Genomic DNA, 19755 nt, shown 5'->3' with positions numbered 1-19755 from the left:
ATGTGCACATCCCATGTCAGACTTGTGAGAATCGTAGTAAATTTTTTGTCATTTCAACATTTTCCTTTAGGCATACCCCTCCTGAATATTTGAGACACCCCTACAACATCCATTATCTTATGATATATTACCCCACAAATGAGCAAATGCCCTCATCTTCAACCCCACCTTATCCTTGATGAGAAGAATAGAATACTACAAAATTTTGGGTAGAAAATTCTAGAGATTTTATTTTTTATTTTTACGAACGATTAAAACAAGGTGTGAACGAGAATATATTAAAAGAAGAAGGAAGGCTTAAAACGGTGTTGCATATGAGAATATATTACAAGAAATTTACCATGAATTTGAAAAACTTGAAAATGACCAATTCTTGGGAGGAAACTCAAGATATTTGGGCTAAATGTTGAGATGAGGGCATTTACGTCATTTGAATTAGTCTATAGTAAAAGACTTGGGATTATTACTTAATTTTCTTGGTAAATTATTCTCTTACACGCGCCCCAATCACAGAGCCGTTGATCACTTGCCTGTAGATACCAATAATCACAAATCTTTTCGTTGTGTATCTTAAGGCAGATGATCTATGATTATGTGATGAGGGCATAGTGGGATGTGTGTCATGATGACGTCAGATTTGAGGAGGCAATTCAATTTATTTTTTAAATTGAGGGAGGCATGTGGCACGTACCTCATTATCCAGGGATGAAATTTGAAAAAAGAAAAAAAAACATAAAATGCTCTGCAGAAAAAAAAAAACAAAAAAAACAAAAAGTTAACTCTCTCTCTCCTCCCGCTTTTATTTATAAATACACGTTTACAGAGTTGTTCTTGTAGTAGTTATAGATTTATAGAGAGAAAGATGTCTTAAACCTCAATCCAAAACCAATGCAAAAGCAGCACCAGATTTGCGTAAAACCCACTTGATTGCTTCACCTTCTTCTCTCTCTCTCTCTCTCTCTCTCTCTCTCTTTCTCTCTCTCCCTTCAACCCCATAACTTGAAATCTAAGCATGATTTTCTCTTCTAAATGTTTCCACTCTAATATATCATAATAAACATATCTTCATATTCCCTCCTCTCTTAATTCATTTTGTTTGAAACCTTTGGCAATCACATTTCACTAAGGCAACGATCTTGGGGTCATCACTGCAAATGGGGCGCCATTCTTGCTGTTTAAAGCAAAAGCTAAGGAAAGGTTTATGGTCTCCTGAAGAAGATGAGAAGTTGTTCAATTACATCACTAGATTTGGTGTTGGTTGTTGGAGTTCAGTTCCTAAACAAGCAGGTATGATTCTCTACATATTCTTCATCTATTTTATTTTATTTTTACGATTATAGGGAATGATAAATTCATGATGAGTAATCTCAAGTTTATGTTATTGCAGGTTTGCAAAGATGTGGAAAGAGTTGTAGACTGAGATGGATTAATTACTTAAGACCAGATCTTAAGAGAGGAATGTTCTCACAACAAGAAGAGAATTTGATAATCAGTCTCCATGAAATCTTGGGCAACAGGTACTAATATATAATGTAAAATGTAGTCTAAATTTATAATCTTTGATGCAAAAAAATTGAAATGGGTAGTAAATTTTTTTCAATTTTGAGATTGTAGGTGGGCTCAAATTGCAACAAATTTACCAGGGAGGACCGATAACGAGATTAAAAACTTATGGAATTCTTGTTTAAAGAAGAGACTCAGACAGCAAGGAATCGACCCAAACACACATAAGCCGTTGAGCGAGATTGAAGAACAAGAAAAGAAGAATTGTAGAGATGATATTTCCTTGCAACCATCACAATCAAAGAAGCTTCTAACGATATCAACCTCAGCAGAACTTGGAGGCCAGGCATTGGGGTTCAATAATTCAAACTATTTCGATACTGGATCAAGTGAATCTTCTAATGGACATTTTGATCTGTCGAAACCCGTTTATAATTTGTCTCCCTTATTTGAATCCCAAATGGGTTTTGATCACATAGGTTCTAATTTGAACATTCTACTTCAACCAAACCAAAATTTTAGGCCTTTGAATCATACCCATTTTGCGACGACAGACTCCGATTTGAAGTCTTATTCTATGCCCAATTTGAATTCTTGTGTTTATGGTAATGTGTCCAAGATGGACAATTCGACTTCAAGAATAAGTAATTTATTCTTGAATGAAACAAAGGAAAGATCAGGTACTAACAGTTGGAACTTGAACAGTCAAGCTGAATTCCAGATGAACAATACGGTGGAGAATCCAGTTTTTTCTTGGGACACAGAGACCAAACTAGATTCCACAATGTTTCAGCTCAATGGGATCAAATCTGAAGAAGTGAACCTTAGTTCATGGCAAGACGAGCAGCAACAAAGACATGATTCGGAAGATTTCATTAGCTTTCCATCCATGTTGCTATCGGAAGATCTAACTGGGGCTAGTTTTGATCTCTTTGAGCAGATCTAGACTGTAAATTTTGGTGATTCGTTTTGCTAATTTTTTTTTCTTCACTCTCTTCTTACAAACATAGACGTAGATACACATGTTGACAGTAGGAGGAGATCCTACTGAAAGGTTTGAGTTGTTAATCCTTTAATCTCTTCTTCTTCATTTTTAACTCTTTCTTCTCTTCTTTTGCTTCATTCCTTTCTATTTTATTTTTTAATAATCCTTTTATACTTGTATGAAAGCGAATGTATTCATATGCTGTAAGTGGGTTTTGCTGGATTTCTTGTGCTGTTTATCTCTTCATGGAGATGATGATAATAACAACAGCAACAATAACAAGGAATGACGGACAAGGTGGCAATTTAATATAAAGCCACACTCGTCTATAGTTCATGGCCTAGACCAGAATTTTAAAAAAACAAGGTCTAATTTTTTTGACTTGATCAGAAGCTTTGAAAATCGACAGTTGAAGATCTCAAATTTTAAATTAAAATTCAACGTTGTAAATTTTTCTTTTAAATTTAATTTGTGAAGTTCTTAATATTTTGTGATCTATATTTACGTACGTGGCATCCCATCATGCTTTTGGATGCTAGATGTAGATGTGGTTATGGGATTTTCCTAAGTGTGGAAAATACGCGAGTTGTTTGATACAAGTATTATTTTTCTAAAATGCTAGGTGGTACACTCTTGGAGCCCACTTACCTCATTAATAATGGTTGTTTCCCTCAACTCATGTACTTGAGAGAGGGACAACTACATTCATTTATATTGGTTTACATCCTTTCAAACTGAGATCTGTTTAATAGTGTTTGTGGTCTATAGAGTATATTAGATCTTTTGGATAACTCCCAACTTGATTGGATCCATTGGTGTAATTTGTTCCTATATTTAACATCCTAGACCCTCAAGTGCAACTCTTGAGCGGAGTGATTGAGTTATGTAGTAAAGATCTCCACCAATAATAATATAAAAGATGGCCCAAGAACAATAACAAGCAAAATATGTTCTAGGGAAATTAATGGAGGTAAGAGAAAATTAGAAAAACAGTCACAACACAAAAAGTTACGTGATTCACCCAATAAAGGTTACATACACAGGCAATCTGACAAGCAAATTATCACTATCAATCTTTGAGAAAGTAACAAGGTTAAGTTTATAGAAAATGCCTTATAATGGAGAGAAAATCAATAAGAACCTCCCATACCAACAAATGCCGTCAAACCCATCTACCTTCTTGCTTCAACTTTGTTCTCACAAGCTTGTATATCAAAACCCTCCAAGAGAACTCTAACAATGGCCATGTATTTGAGACAAAGAAGAACCCCAACCAAGAAAATCTTTTTTCTCTAAAACTCTCTCAACCAATACATTTTTGAAATCAAACCCATAAAAAACCCCATCTAGAGAAATTACAAAAAGATCAAAATACCCTTCAGAAGAGTGATTTTGGATCATTATCCCAACAATCTCCACCTTGATATGAAATCCTTGTCTGGCCAAACCTTTTCTCTTACTTTTTCTTGAAATCTAAAGAAAGTAAGCTTCAGTCTAACTTCTCTACTTGGATCAACTTTGTAAGCATATTTGCAAGATTTTCCTCGGTCTTCACCTTAACCAACCGAATTCTAGCATCTTTAACAACTTGTCGAATGTAGTGATATTGAACCAATATGTGTTTTGACCTCTTGTGATGAACCGGATTCTTGGTTAAGTAAATAACACTTATATTGTCACAAAATAGTTCCATGGGTTTATAAACAAGGCCCATCTCCTCCATCAACCTTGGAGTCATACCATTTCCTTTGAAGCTTCTGTTGTCACCATGTATTTCGCCTCAATAGTGGATTGAACAACCGTATCTTGAAATCTTGACACCTAATTTATCGATCCATTTGCAAAATGAAAAACAAATGTCGATGCTGATCTTCCTCTATCGGGATCCCCGACAAATTTTGTATCTACAAAGCCTTGCATTAAACTTGAGCCTTTGCTATACGTGACAGCATAATTACTAGTGCCTCTCAAATACCGAAGTACCCATAAATCAATTTAGTACACCAATCGCATGTGCAATGTTTGGTCTAGTGTACACTATGACAAACATTAAACACCCAATGACACTTGCATATGAATCATTCTTCATAATTTCTTTTTCTTCTTTGCTTTCATGACTTTGCTTTAAAGATAACTTGAAATGAGATGCTAAAGGTGTCTTCACTGGCTTCGTCTTACTAATGCCAAAATTTTCAAGTACCCTTTCAATGTATGCCCTTTGAGAAAGTAATAAAATCCCATTTTTCCTATCTTGAACAATTTTAATTCTTAGAATTTGCCTTGCAGGTCCAACATTTTTCATTTTGAATCTTCTACTCAAGCTTGCTTTGAGTTCATCAATCTTAGTCTTATCCTTACATACCAAAAGCATGTCATTTACATACAAGACTAATATCAAATATGAGTCATCATCAAAGAACTTCAAATAAATGCAATGATCATACATATTCCTTGTATAATTAATGCCTACCATAAATGTGTCAAATGTCTTATACCATTGCCTCGATGCTTGCTTCTACCCATACAAAGACCTCTTCAATTTGCATACTAGCCTTTTTTTGCCTTTATCAATGAAGTCTTCCGTCTTCACTTCCATTTGTTCGAGTTCTAAATCATGTATTGCAACCAACCTAAGAACCAAACGAATGGAAATAAATTTGACTACCGGTGCACAATTTTCATCCAAATCAATACCTTGTTTTTGTGAAAATCCCTTTGCAACTAGTCTTGACTTGTAATTTTCTAGTTTTCCATCAGATTACTTATTTATCTTGAACACCCATTTGCAATTAACTGCCTTCCTACCTTTTGGTAATTCTACCAAATCCTAAGTCTTGTTTCTTTGAAGAGTCAACATCTCTTCTTCCATTACCTTCTTCCAATGACTTGAATCACTCCTCTGAACGGATTCATAAAAAGAAGTTGGTATCTCATTCCCTACAATCAAAGCATGCAAAATATTAGGGTCTACATAATCTTTGTGCCACATAGGTGGATGAGTTTGTCTTGTAGAGTGCTTGGGTTCGAGAGACATAATTTCTTATTGATGGTGATGTTGTTCTTTATCTTTGCTTTTCGATTCAACATATTCCTCACCATTATCAATGGGAACATATTAAAAGGCATCACTGCACTTGGAGAAGACATTTCTTGACATATCTCAAATTCTTGACTATCATCTCTTTCTTTTTGATCATTAGCAATACTTTTCAATCCTTTTGCTAACACAGAGGATTCATCAAAATGAACATCCCGATCCCATAATCGATATCTCTTCACACCCCTTGCTATAGCCCGCAAAGACACATTTATTTGACTTTGGATCCAATTTGTTTCTTTGACAATTTAGAATAATTGCATAAACATCACATTCAAAATATTTCAAATCGAAATAATCACTAGGAGATCCATACCACATTTCATTTGGAGTCTTGTTCCCCAATGCCACCGAAGGTGATCGATTAATGAGATAACAAGCCAATAAAACTGTTTCCGTCCATAACTCTTGTTCTAAATTGGCATTGCTCAACATGCATCGTGAACATTCCATCAAAGTATGATTCATTCTTTCAGTGACACCATTTTTTGAGGAGTATCAACATTTGTGCAATGCCTAACAATTCTCTCATCTCGACAAAATCATTGAACTCATTCAATGTGAACTTTCTCCCATTATCCGTTCGAAAAACCTTAATGCAATGTCCCGTAGACTTTTCTAATTTAGCTTTTAAAATACTTGAATGTATTATAGACATCACCTTTGGATTTGAAAATTTTGATTCATACCTTTCTTGAGAAGTCACCAATGAATGAAACAAAATACCGTGCACCTCCATATGACGTAATTGGTGAAGGACCCCAAAAATCCGAGTGGATATAATCAACTATGCCTTTGCTCATATGTCTCCCGACCTTGAATACCCTTCTATGTTATTTGCCATAATCACAATGCTCACAAAATTCAAATATTCCAAATTTTAGTGAAGGAATAAGATTCTTTTTCATCAGGACCTCCATACCTTTGCTACTCATGTGTCCCACCCTTTGATGCTATAGTCGAAACGAAAGTTCATTTTCTACAACCGAATTTGCTTCCTTACTCATTATTGTGTCTGCCAATAACATATATAAGTTTCCAAGTTGAACCCCTTTCATTACAACTAGAGCCCCTCTTAAAACTTTAATTACTCTACTTTGCCTGGTGAATTTGTAACCTTTCAAATCTAGGGAAGGGAGATAAATCAAGTTTTTCTTTAAATCTAGCATATGCCTAACATCTTCAATTTTTTAAATTTTCCCATAAAATACTTTTAAGCAAATCGAGCCCATCCCAATCACCTTGCTAGATGAATTATTCCCCATTGATACCAACCCTATTTCACATGGCTTGTATGAGTTAAACCAAGATCTATGTGGACACATATGGTGGGTGACATTACTATCAATAACCCAATTTTGTTTGAATGTCAAATTGTTAGCCACCATCAACACCTCTTCTTCTATGTAACCTGAGTATATTCTTCAACTTGATTAGCTTCATCTCTTGTCTTCATATTGCTTTTCACCACTAAAACTAGAATTTCTAAATAATGAACCCAAACCTTTCCTTTTCCAACAATTTTTTTTTACATGGCCCGACTTGCCACAAAACCCCCACGTGTTTGTATCACTTGATCTTTTCGACTTTGATAGAAGCTTTGACTTGCTCCTTGAATGGTTCTTTGATGAACTCGCTCATTCGATCTACCTCTTGTCACAAGTGCTTTCGTTTTTTAATCAATCGAGCTTCCCAAAGATGCATTCTTTCTTAGTTCATCGGCAAGAAGAACACCACATATCAAGTCCAAATGAAAATAATCTTCTTTGGTACAACTCAATGTGGTCATAAGGTTATCATAAGATTTCGGTAACGTGCAAAGCAAGGTAATTGCCTTATCCTCATCCTCCATCTTCACTTTGATGCTTTTAAGTTGACAACTGAGATTGTTGCATTCATTCAAATGCTCTGAGACCTTTGCATCTTCCCTCATTTTCAATGAGTACACTTTTCTTTTTAAGAAAATCTTATTGGTAAGGGACTTCGCTTGTACCATTCACTAAGTATAAGCGAATGTTAGTCCTTACCTTCAAGTCAAGCTCTTCTCAATCATTATCGAACATCAATTCCGACTTCTTGTCTTTCCTATTCAAAGTCTTGTGTTGCTCTTGTTGCACTAACAAATCATGAATTTTCAATTTCCAAATTTTGAAATCCCTTTTCTCATAAAAATTCTCCACCTCAAATCGATTACTTGTTATTTTCTCAAAAAACCTTCTTACAAACAATTTTACAAACACCTTGTGCTTTGATACCACTTGTAGTAAATAACTCCACCAACAATAATATAAAAGATATCCCAAGAATGATAGCAAGAAAAATATGTTTGAAAGAAATTAATGGAGGCAAGAGAAAATTAGGAAAAATAACCACAACACAAAAAGTTATGTGGCTCACCCAGTAAGGACTACATCCATGGGCAATCTGGCAAGAAAATTATCACTATCAATCCTAGAGAAAATTATAAGGTTGACTTTATAGAGAATGCCTTACAATAGAGAGAAAATCAATAAGAACCTTCTATACTAACTCGTGCCATCAAACCCATCTACCTTCTTGCTCTGACTTTGTTCCCACAAGCTTGTAGATCAAAACCCTCTAAAACAGTTCCAACAATGGCCATGTATTTGAAACAAAGAAAAACACCCCAACTAAGAAAATCTTTTTTCTCTAAAATCCTCTCTAAGAAAACTCTTTCAACCAATACACTTTTGAGATCAAATCCATAAAAGGCTCCATCTAGAGAAATTACAAAAAGATCAAAATACCCCCCAAATAACTAGGAGACCAAAATGCCCTTAAGAAGAGTGATTTTGGATCACTATCCTAACAAGCTAGTCCTGTATAGATGACATTTAACAATCATACAACGAACAAAATGAAAGTCTGTCAATTGCTTTAGTTCAAGCATGAAATATTGGAGTGGTAGTGAGATACGTAGTGCCTACATATATTATTACACCATAGCGTAGGCGAAATAAGAAACTATATTAATATTCTTTTACACAATAAGCTTTGAAGGAAAGTGTTGAGAACATCAAGTTGTTGGAGAGGCCAACCTTGGAGATTGTTGTGAAAAAATCATAATAGCAAAGATAACGCAATTACTCAAAACACAAGGATTTACATGGTTTGACATTGTACCTATGTCCATAAAACAAAACAAGAGCAATCATTAGTTTCTCTCTTAAGTTTTACAACCCTAGAGATCTCTATTTATATAACCGAAAATTACCAAAACAAGTAAAACTCCCCAAATAGAAATCCCTTAAAAATAGAAAACCTCTTAAGAAAATATTACACGATTGTCATTTTTATAATTTTGAAAAAATTGAAACGAGAGCTTCGCCCCTTTCACCCCCGCCTGCTAACCAGTCAGTAAGACCCTCATAACTCTATGTAGCGCAACAGAATACAAGACATTTGCACAACAACTGAAATATTTGCAATAAAACATTGCGTGAAAAAATGGGGTAAATTTGACATGAAGGTTCGTTGAATTTTCTTGGATTTAGCAAACTTCATCGGACGTTGTTGTCGAATTTACCCCTTTTTCATTTAGTAGTTGTTTGCACTATTGTAAATTTCACCAATGGGGGAGTGATACATATTTACCGAATGCTCATAAGGGAAAGTTTGCTCCCCTATTAGTAAAAGGAAAATGCCTATGTCTATTATATTGTGTGTGTGTGTGGGGGGGGGGGGGGGGGGGGACGATGTAGGATTGCTAGTTAAAACCCTTAGGCAAACCTTATGCCTAGAAATGGAAATTGTCGACATAAAGTTTCAAGATGAAAATCCATTTACAACCATGGACTATGATAAAATATTGGCAAGGAACCAATTGCCATTTCCTTGTTGGATTAGGGCATTGAACTCATTCATCATAGTCATTTGCCATTCTTTGGGTAATTTCATTGCTCGTTTTTATGGTTAAAAAATTATAAGAATGTATGATCGATATGAAATATTTAATATTTTTGGACTAGATGGACAATGCGGTATAGATTTTATGCTTGATTAGAACATTCATTTGAAACCATGTTTTACACGTTGCTCGAGTGAAGGATTTTAAGACACCAAATTTAATTTCCTTGCATAAGGAAAACATATATATTTGGGTGCAATCATATCGATACTAATGTATGAGATCCCATAGAACTCCATACTTAAGCGTGCTTGGGTGAGAGAGTAGTACTAGGATGGGCGACCTAGAAAATCCTCATGTTACACGGCCTCTTTTGGGCTTTGACCCATCTGTCAATTGGTTCAACACATTGCAAAGCAACTTTGAGGTCGTGGGTTCGAGCTTAGCTTAACCATAAAAAAGAAAAAAAAAATCATTGGTTGCATGGGCATGTTCTCAAATGGCAGTGACCGACACAAATGTTAAGGAGGATGCACCATGTTGTGTAGTGTCATAGCAGGAAGGGGAGTTGAGGTGCACAAAATTGGCGAGGTTTGTTTACTATTTTTGTTCTAATGGAAAACGGTCCATTTGAGGATTGGGTTTTTGTTTGAGACAGAAGAGAGGGATTAATCCAAAACTGAAGTAGGGTTCTAATATTGATCAGGATTGTAGGGGTTTTTCTTTCCTGAGGTTGTAGCTGGTCTCGGTCTGCCTTAACCCTGTTGACCTTTCAAAAAAAAAAAAAAAAAAAACGTTTCTAATATTAATTAGAAGCTGAAGCAGGGACATTATTTTGGGTTCAGCTGGGTATGACAAGTCCAAAATTGTTGTCAATGGGGGAGCCGGCCCATAGATCCTGATGGCTAATCTAATAGCCTTGCTTAGTGTAGCTATACCAACCAAGTTGGTAATGGGCTCGTTATGGTTGGTCAAAAGTGAGCCGAAAAGAGGACACCACAACAGTTTTGGCTTGCGGGGACAACAAATCAATCAAAAGTTAATTAGTTTAAAATATAAAATGAACATGTTATTCATTAATGACCTATTCGGAAGCACATGATTCTTGTAGCACCTTGTGGCACAGATCCAACTATTGAAAGAGTGCCACATCAGCCATTCAATTGGAGCCCACAATAAAAATATTGGTTGTTCAATAGCTATTTATTTTCAAAGACATGGATCTAGAGGAAAAAACTGTTTTTTTATATTTGTTTTCTTAAATCAAATCTAAGTCATGATCACAATAGGTTGAGGTGTTAATTTTTTTTCTAAGATAGCTCTCTCTCATCTGTTGGATCTGTGCTACAGGTTGCTACATGAACCGTGTGCTATAAAGGATCTGCTTCCGTGAAAGTTGGCATTCAACTTTTAAAAGTTCCCATACTCGTGCTCACTATCCAACTACTCATAATTCTCATTTTTTTTTAAGAGTTGAATCTCTCTACCTATGACTTGAGAGTTGTAACTTCTTATTAAGTGAGAGTTGATAGCTCACTCAAGAGCCCAATGGAAGAAAACAAATGATGATGATGACCATCCATCTTTATTTGGATACATATATAGAAACCTGACTCCTGTCAAACATCAAATTTTCCCCACGTAATAAATAATCATACTAGTGGTCCATGGATCTACACCGCTTGACCTTAGTGGTCATGAAGCCTATCGAAAGATCTACATCATTTAATTCAAGCATAATCTAAATTAATAAAGTATCAGAGTTCAAATTATTTGCAACTCCACGATGAATTCTCACATGTAATAAAAAAAAATAGGAGTCGTAATTAATTTTCATTATCAACTTTGACATGTAGAACTTCAAAAATCCAACTTTAGGAGTACAAATTTACGAATCAAACATACTCTTAATGTGAAGGCATGCTCGATTCTTAACAGAAAATTTAGACTCACAAATCCAAACAAAGATTAGAGAGGCTCACCCAAGTCATATGTTTTGTTTAAAAACTAGGATTTGTTAAATCGATTATTTAAAATTCCTTAAATTATTCACAAAATTTAAGAACTAAAAATAATGAATAATTCGACCATCACAATCAAATAGGCCTACAAGGGAGATTAAAAATTTCCACTAGCAACCTAGAACGAGTGGACAAGAGTATTGCTGAGGTCAAGCACGTGGGACCCACATTTGATTAGGAGGATGCTTGCCATATAAAAATAGGTCCACATCATAAATGGTCGATTAAAATTGTTGGGCCTCAGGACCATACCATTATGGCCCATTTCATGATATCGAATTTCTTTTTGCAGATGAAATGAAAGAAGTCAGCGTCAAATGCCATACTACATCAAGGGTTTTAAATTGGTTTTGACATCTCGACTCCTCCTTGATCGAGACAGAGTTGTCTCATACGTGAACGAGAATGATTCGTCTCGAATAAGTTTTTCGATACATTTGAGATGTCTCGTTCAACAATGAAAAAAATTAACGTGAGATTTTAAATCTCGTCTGACACATTCAATTGTCTGTTGAGCCTCAGGACCATACTATTATGGCCCATTTCATGATATCGAATTTCTTTTTGTTGATGAAATGAAAGAAGTCAGCGTCAAATGCCATACTACATCATGGGTTTTAAATTCATTTTGACATCTTGTCTCCTCCGTGATCGAGACAGTGTTGTCTCGTACATGAATGAGAATGAGTCATCTCAAATAAGTTTTTGATACGTTTGAGACATCTTGTTCAACAATGAAAAATATAAACGTGAGGTTTTAAATCTCGTTTGATACATTCAATTGTCTGTTCGTCTCATCCATGCTTACTATCGAGATGACTTGAGCTGTACGTCTCAGTGTTAGACGAGTTTTGAAACTATGTACTACATATTGTTTGATACTTATGTTACTACTGGATTTTATTGCACATGTATTGTCAATGATTGGTTAATATCTATGATCTGATGGATGGGCTAAATATTATATTTTCGGTAAAACATCTTTCTCATGAACGGTTGAGATATAATAATAAAGAATATTTGATGATGTATTGGCACACCTCATTATTACCCGTTACTTTAATAAAACCAACAGCCGGACAATATCTACTTTATGACATCCTCAATTTTCGGTTGGACCGTTGGAGTTTTTTTTTGGGTGATTTAGATGTTATACTTGCCCATCCACGTTTTGGTGACATCTCCTTTATTTTCAAATGGTAGATATGCGCCAAAGCCATGGTCTTCTTCTTTAAATACTGATGGAAAATTACTTAAATGATTATGTTTTCAACCTTTAGCCAATAAAACTATTGATTTTTATCCCTAAAATCTATCTTCAAGCTCTTTAATCACAATGGAACCCTTTTTTTTTTTTCCTTTTTATTCTTTCTTTGACGAGCCGTATGTACCTTCCCATTCGACATGTGTACAATAGATGAATAGCCACCTTTTGGTGGGTGACATATAGAACTTCAAAGACATGACTTGGGGAGTAAATCTAGTCAGTCTTACTATCGCAACTAACATTTTTTAAAAATTCTTTTGTTATAATTAATTTTTTTAGTAATTTTTTTTTTTTTGTTTTTTGTTTTTTTGTTATTAATATTTGAAAGTTAGGAGAGATAAAATCTTAAGATTGAAGATGAAGGTGCTTTATCCCAAATTTGTAGATGTCTAGTGAAAGAAAACATAAGGATTTTTTATATTAGAAATTGAAGATGGGGATGTTTAAGTTATTTTTTTATTAAACTCTAGTAGAAGAATGATGCCAAGGGTAGTTTCTTATTGGAATTTGTTTCCAAGGGAATGTGAATTCCTTGAGAGAATAGTTGTTAAAAGATGCATAAGAAAACGAATTTCATTGTACGATTACTCCTAAGAAAATATTTAAAAAAAAATAGTGTTTTTTTAGCATACTTTTAAGATTCGTGGAGTCAACTTTAAATTGATTGATTTAACTCAATTCATTTGGATTTCAAGGTGATTCAACCCCGAAATTCGATGGAACAAACTTGTCAAGTCAATTTGATAAAATATGAAGTCAATCGATCAAATTAACTAAAAAATGCAATTAATCAAGTTAGAAAACTTGACTAAGTTATTTGACTATATATTATAATTTTTGGATAGACATTGACTAATTTGGTCGGTAAAATATTTAGGTGATGATGGATTCGATTCCTACCAACAATAAGATAATAATCTCATTAAAACCAAGTTTTATAGAAAAAAAAATGTGAAGAACAAAAGATAAATATTTTATTTATTTTAAAATATTAAAAATAATTATAAATTTAATAATCTATTTGACTTTGCTTAACCGTACTAACTAAATCAAGTTTTTGAATTTTGAAAGAAAGCTACTATTGGCATCCTAATTTCTTAAATTATTTATCACATCCCAATTAAAGATTAAAATCGTCTTTACTCATTAGTGAGGTTTCGCTCAAATTACAATCTACATCATAACACTCTTTCAAACAATTTCAATAGTTGCAACAAGAATAATAATTTTCTGACTCCCCCTTTCTCTCCCTGCGTGATTGTGCATAGAACTATAGATTTTTTTATCAAGATACACAATTGCACATAAGGTTATATGCACAATCATGGAATTTGTTTTTTTTTTTTTTTTTTTGGGGGGGGGGGGGGGGGGGTGGCGTTAAAAAAGCACAACTCATCCAACAGTCTCACTAGATGTCCCTTCCAAACACGACTCATCCAATAGTCCCACCAACTACCCCTTCCAAACACACCCTAAGTGAAAAAAATAATTTTCTCATGGATTGGGATGGAATTTCATTTTGAGTCATGATAATCTAACTATCCCATGTGGCAAACTCAATCGACTACTTGATGTGACAAGTTTGGGAATCCTAAGCTCCTCGGGATACATTTTTTTATGGGAAAGTGCAGTCGTGTTTCCTAAGGAGAGCATATCTACGGTTCACGAACTTGTCATGTCAGGGTAGTTGATTGAGTTTGCCATGCGGGGTAGTCAGATTATCATGATTCTTTCATTTTTACTCTTAGGGTATCTAAACTACAACAATCGTATTTTTCAAGGAAATTCATTTTTTCCCTCATTTTCATGCCAAAACAAACAACCCTTACCTCTTAAGGAATAAGGAGTCAAGGACTAGATTAAGTGAAAGAGTAAAAGACTACCAAACCTGAAAAAAAGGCCACCACATTCTCCGTGTGTGTGTTGTGTTCGAGGTAGAAAAAACGAAGAAGATGAACCAGAAAACATGGCCAGCCGCATCAGACGGCTCTCATTTCTCATCCTTTCCCTTATCCAACCTCAACAAAAAACTACAACCACACCAAAAACCAGAACTCCATGAGAGGAAATCCAACTCGAACCATTCCACCCTCACCACCAAAAGACCAACCTCCCAACCTCTTCGAAAAAACCAATTCAATTCAAGACCATCTCCATCTTCATCTTCCACTCCACCCAATTACGATTTCTCTTTACTTCCATTCGATGTATTAGCGAGAATCGCCGCCTCGTTTTCCTTTCCAAACCTTCGATCAGCTTCATTGGTGTGTCGATCATGGAGGGATGCACTTAAACCTCTGAGAGAAGCCATGTTGTTTGTTAGGTGGGGTAAGAGGTTCAAACATGGCCGTGGTGGGGTCCGCCCCAACCTCCATAAGGCTCTCGAATCCTTCTTAAAGGGTGCCTCTCGTGGGTCTACTCTTGCCATGGTTGATGCTGGACTTATTTACTGGGAGATGGGAAGAAAGGACGAAGGAATTGCCTTTTACAAGAAAGCTGCCTCATTTGGAGATCCTGCTGGGCAGTGTAATTTGGGTATTTCTTACTTGCAAGGTATTTTACAACAATCAGTCTCCATAATTTCGATTTATTTATTTTAAATGGAACAATCTTCATTGTGAATTTGTAAATTTGAGATTTTGTTGCTCTTTTCCCATTGAATTCTTATATTGGTATTTGTTTGTTTGAATTATGTTTTTGGTGTAATCTATAAAAATTGTTTAAAAAACTTATCTTTTAGGTTTATTTGGGAATTTTTCCTGTTATTGAGTGTTTTTGTGTTATCTGGTATTGGTCAGTTGTCTAATTTGGGAATTTCTTAGTTCCAAGGTATTACTGTTACAATCAGGCTCCATAATTTCAATTTATTTCTCTCAATTGGAACAATCTTCGTAATGAATTTGCAAAATTTGAGATTTTGTTGCTTTTTCCTCTTGAATTCTTTTATTGGATTTGTTTGAGTTATATTTTTGGTTTAATCTATAAGAATTGTTTCAAAAACTTCTCTTTTAGGTTTATTTGGGGATTTTCCCTGTTATTGAATTATTTCATGTAAGCTGGCATTGGTTGGTAGTGTAATTGGGGAATTTCTTATTTGCAAGGTATTACTGCAACAAACTGTCTCCATAATTTCAATATATTTATCTCAATTGGAATTATATTTGTCATGAATTCGAATTTCAGAAGGGTCATATTGGTGTTGAATTGTGATTTATGGTTTTTTCCCCTTTAATTCTTTCATTGGGTTTGTTTGTTTTTTTGAATTATGATCTTGGTGTAATTTGTAACAATTGTTTGAAAAACTTCTCTTTTAGGTTTATTTTGGGGTTTTTCTATTATTAAATTATTTCTGCATAATCTGGCATTGGATGGTAGTCTAGATGAAGATTTTCACTCTATTGGAAGTAGAGTTTTCGTTTGATCAATCAATTAGGAATCATGGAAGCCCCATTCCCATCACATTCTATTGATTCTTAGTGATGAAAGTTCAACAATTTGCTTCCTTTCTCCTGAGCGGTAGATTTAGGTAAGCTATCGGGGTTTAGGGTGAATGATGGACCACTGATTTCTCACCTACAATTTGCGGATGATACACTAATTTTTTTGGAGCATTTGAAGGATCAGGTGAGGGTGTTTCGCATTTTATTGTGTTGCTTTTAAGCAACGTCTGCAGAAGAGCAAGCTTTTCGGGGTAGGAGATGTGAATGATATTCATTTGATGGTTACAACTTTGGGTTGTGGGTATGATACCCTACCCACATCCTATTTGGGCTTACCGTTGGGAGCACCCTATAATAGTATCAAAATTTGGGATGGTGTGATTGAGAGATTGGAGAAAAGGTTGAGAACGTGGAAGGCCAATTATCTGTTGAAAGGAGGGAAAGTAACTTTGATTAAAAGCACCTTAACGAGTATCTCGATTTACTTTCTCTCTCTGTTCACGCTTCTGAGGTCCGTCTAAATTAGATTGGAAAGGCTTATGAGAAACTTTTTGTGGAACGATAAGAGCGGCAGGAGGAAGTCTCATTTGATTAGATGGAAGGTGATTTGTTTGCCCAAAAAGAATGGGGGGGCTGGGCATAAGGGGGCTTAGATTAACTAATAGAGCACTTCTAGGAAAGTGGCTTTAGAGGTTCGGTGAAGAGAGGGGTAGTCTGTGGAGGAAGGTTATTATGGCTAAGTATGAGGAGAGGCGGCTAGGCTAGTATAGCGGTGAGTCCAATGAATCGTATGGTTGTAGTGTCTGAAATGAGATACTTAAAGTTAGCCAGGATTTCGAGAGAGGGATTAGGTTCAAAGCGGGTTTGGGGGATAAAATCAGATTTTGAGAAGATAGTTGGTGCGGCACGTCGCCTCTGACAACTCAATTTTCATCTCTGTACGCTTGTTCTATTAAGAAGAACCACTCAATCCAGTAGTGCTTGATTCGCAACGAGTCCAGTCCTACTTGGGATGTGGGGTTCAGGAGAAAGTTTAATGATTGAGAACTAACTGAGATTACATCTTTTCTTAATCTCCTACATATGTTTCATCTCAAAGAAAGTGAATAGGTTAGGTGGAAATGGACAAGGGCTAAGGATTTGAGATTCTTCGTCAGGTCATTCCATAAGTGGCTCACTGCTTTTGCAGAGTGATCCATCTCGGGATCTATCATTTAGTCCAAGTCAATTCCCTCTAAAATCTCTTTTTTTGTTTGGTTGGCCTTTCTCAAGAGGATTTTTACGATGGATTATTTGATTGCTAGGAGTTGGATTGCCCTCAATTGTTGTCCCCTTTGTTTGAGGGAAGGGGAGTTTGTTGATCATATTTTAATTCATTGCTCATTTTCTAATAAAATTTGGTCAACTTTCCTTGGTCTATTCTGTATTAATTGGGTATTTCCTCGTAAGTTCTCCTCGTTAGTAGAAGAGTGGACCAGTAATGCTTTCCACACCAGAAAACGTCTCTTGTGGACTATGCTACCCTCGGCTATTGCTTGGGGGGTTTGAAACAAGAGAAATAACAGGGTGTTCAACTTGGGCTTTTTATACCTTTGGTCAAAACAGAACATAGAGTTCGTGGGGATTAATTTTGATGACTTTGTTTTTAGATGAAACTCTTTATCTAACCAATGATGGTGTAGTTTTCCTTTCTTTTTTCTCTTTGTGAGGATTTCTCAGCCTCCTTGTAATTTGATTCTTCTCTTTTTTCAATATATTATACTTATCAGAAAAAAATTTCGAATGTAGGGATTTGGGGACTCAATTAGATAGAACCCTTCATTCAACGTTTATACAAGAACGAAGAGTGGAAGGAGATTTCTTGGAAGAGTGCATTATACTGTAGGGTTTATCTTCCAGTTAATGATATTTTATTTGTGCCATTACTACTCTTACTTCCTGTTTCCAGGGCTTATTAGTCGATATTGGTGGTTTAGGCAACATGGATAAGTTTTTTTTGCTATGGTTTATTATTTACTCAAATATGGTGTGGAGTTGGACTCTTTTTGCATCCAACTACAGGTATCAGTATCACTGCAATTTTCCTTCACAAAATTATTCTGGTAAATTTAGTAATTTTCTGGTTGTTTGAATCATTACGTATTGCTGTAAGAGCTCTTATTAGTTTGTGACAAATTCTTTGGTTTCTTTCAACATTCTCATTATTGTGGTCTGCCTCTTTATTATGTTTGCAGCTGAACCTTCTAATTCAAAGGAGGCTGTAAAATGGTTATATGGAGCTTCAATTGCTGGCCATGTGCGTGCTCAATACCAGCTTGCGCTCTGTTTGCATCAAGGCCGTGGTGTGGAGAGCAATCTAGCGAAAGCTGTATGCAACTTTATTATTTCAAACTTTCAATAGATATTTTAACAGAGTTGGGAGTGTTTTGGATTTGCTAGATTTCAATCTTTGCCAAGATTTCTGTCATTATTTGCAATGTTAACCGATCGATTGTTAATCTCGATTCTTGGTATCCAACATTATTTGTTTCTTTTCTACCGTGTATCAAATTGGAAAATTCTTACTATAGTGGTTGATTGTATACCAGGCTAAGTGGTATCTGAGAGCTGCCGAAGGTGGATACGTGCGTGCCATGTACAATACTTCCTTGTGCTACTCGTTCGGCGAAGGTTTGGCGCAGAACCATCAACAAGCACGGAAGTGGATGAAGCGAGCAGCTGATCGTGGTCACAGTAAAGCTCAGTTTGAGCATGGCCTTGGACTCTTTTCTGTAAGTAACATATGAACCGAACCCCATTTCAAAATTCAAGACAAAACCCAAATACGATGCAGAGGAAACAGACAAGACACACTCTTCTTTTTATTATTTTTATGATTTTGCTATGTTTCGGATAGTATATCGTGATGAGAGTTTGATTGTTGCCTATTTGGACAGGAAGGGGAGATGATGAAAGCGGTGGTCTACCTTGAGCTCGCTACTCGAGCAGGTGAAACTGCTGCAGCTAATGTCAGGAATGTTATACTCCAACAGCTGTCGGAAACTTCACGGAATTGTGCTGTACACCTTGCTGACAATTGGCGGCCTCTGCCTTCTTCTCGATGAACTTGTATACTGATGTTGTTTATAAAAATTGTAGCTTTTCAACACCTTTACTTGTTCTCTCTTCTTCTTGTGCGGTAACCATTCTTCATGCTTAAGAGAGTGAGAGATGTATGATCAGCCATTGCTCTCACATCTCTCTTCTCTTCTCATATTTCTTGAGATTATGTTAGTACAGTGCTAAATATTGATTATTTAGGTTTGAATCTACTTGTTTATTCAGCTTGTTTTGTTTTCTTTCTTTAATTACTGAACGAACCTACATTTTTTTTTCATCTTTAAAAAATATGTTTAATGGGAAACTTCTTTTTGGTAAACATGTTGCAGCCAGTTGCAGTATGAGAAAAAATAAAAAATAAAAAATAAAAAGAAAGGATTGCCAAATGGTAGTAGAGAAGACTTTTCCATTATCAGACTTTTGTTTTCCTCTTCCTTCAAAATTTTCCACAGCATCCCCAAGGCTAGAAAAAAAG

The 19755-nt window shown here is 35.5% G+C and overlaps 2 protein-coding genes across 2 annotated transcripts; both read left to right on the top strand.

Moving 5' to 3' along the window:
• The first annotated feature begins 850 nt into the window (after positions 1–850).
• LOC147401013 (uncharacterized) lies at positions 851–2710 on the top strand. The gene is made up of 3 exons (XM_086441547.1): positions 851–1287; positions 1388–1517; positions 1615–2710. Exons 1-3 carry the CDS (start codon positions 1155–1157, stop codon positions 2447–2449), a joined length of 1098 nt encoding a protein of 365 aa, XP_086297673.1. The 5' UTR covers positions 851–1154; the 3' UTR covers positions 2450–2710.
• An 11892-nt stretch (positions 2711–14602) lies between these two features.
• LOC147401012 (F-box family protein) lies at positions 14603–19504 on the top strand. The gene is made up of 4 exons (XM_086442111.1): positions 14603–15294; positions 18416–18549; positions 18770–18952; positions 19118–19504. Exons 1-4 carry the CDS (start codon positions 14694–14696, stop codon positions 19283–19285), a joined length of 1086 nt encoding a protein of 361 aa, XP_086298237.1. The 5' UTR covers positions 14603–14693; the 3' UTR covers positions 19286–19504.
• The last annotated feature ends 251 nt before the right edge of the window (positions 19505–19755 follow it).

Source organism: Akebia trifoliata, chromosome 5 (genome assembly GCF_017979445.1).
Source record: "Akebia trifoliata isolate Shusen 1 chromosome 5, ASM1797944v1, whole genome shotgun sequence".
In the NCBI taxonomy this organism is placed as follows: domain Eukaryota; kingdom Viridiplantae; phylum Streptophyta; class Magnoliopsida; order Ranunculales; family Lardizabalaceae; genus Akebia; species Akebia trifoliata.
The sequence above is the reverse complement of the archived record's forward strand: the minus strand, read 5'-3'. Positions and strand labels throughout refer to the sequence as shown.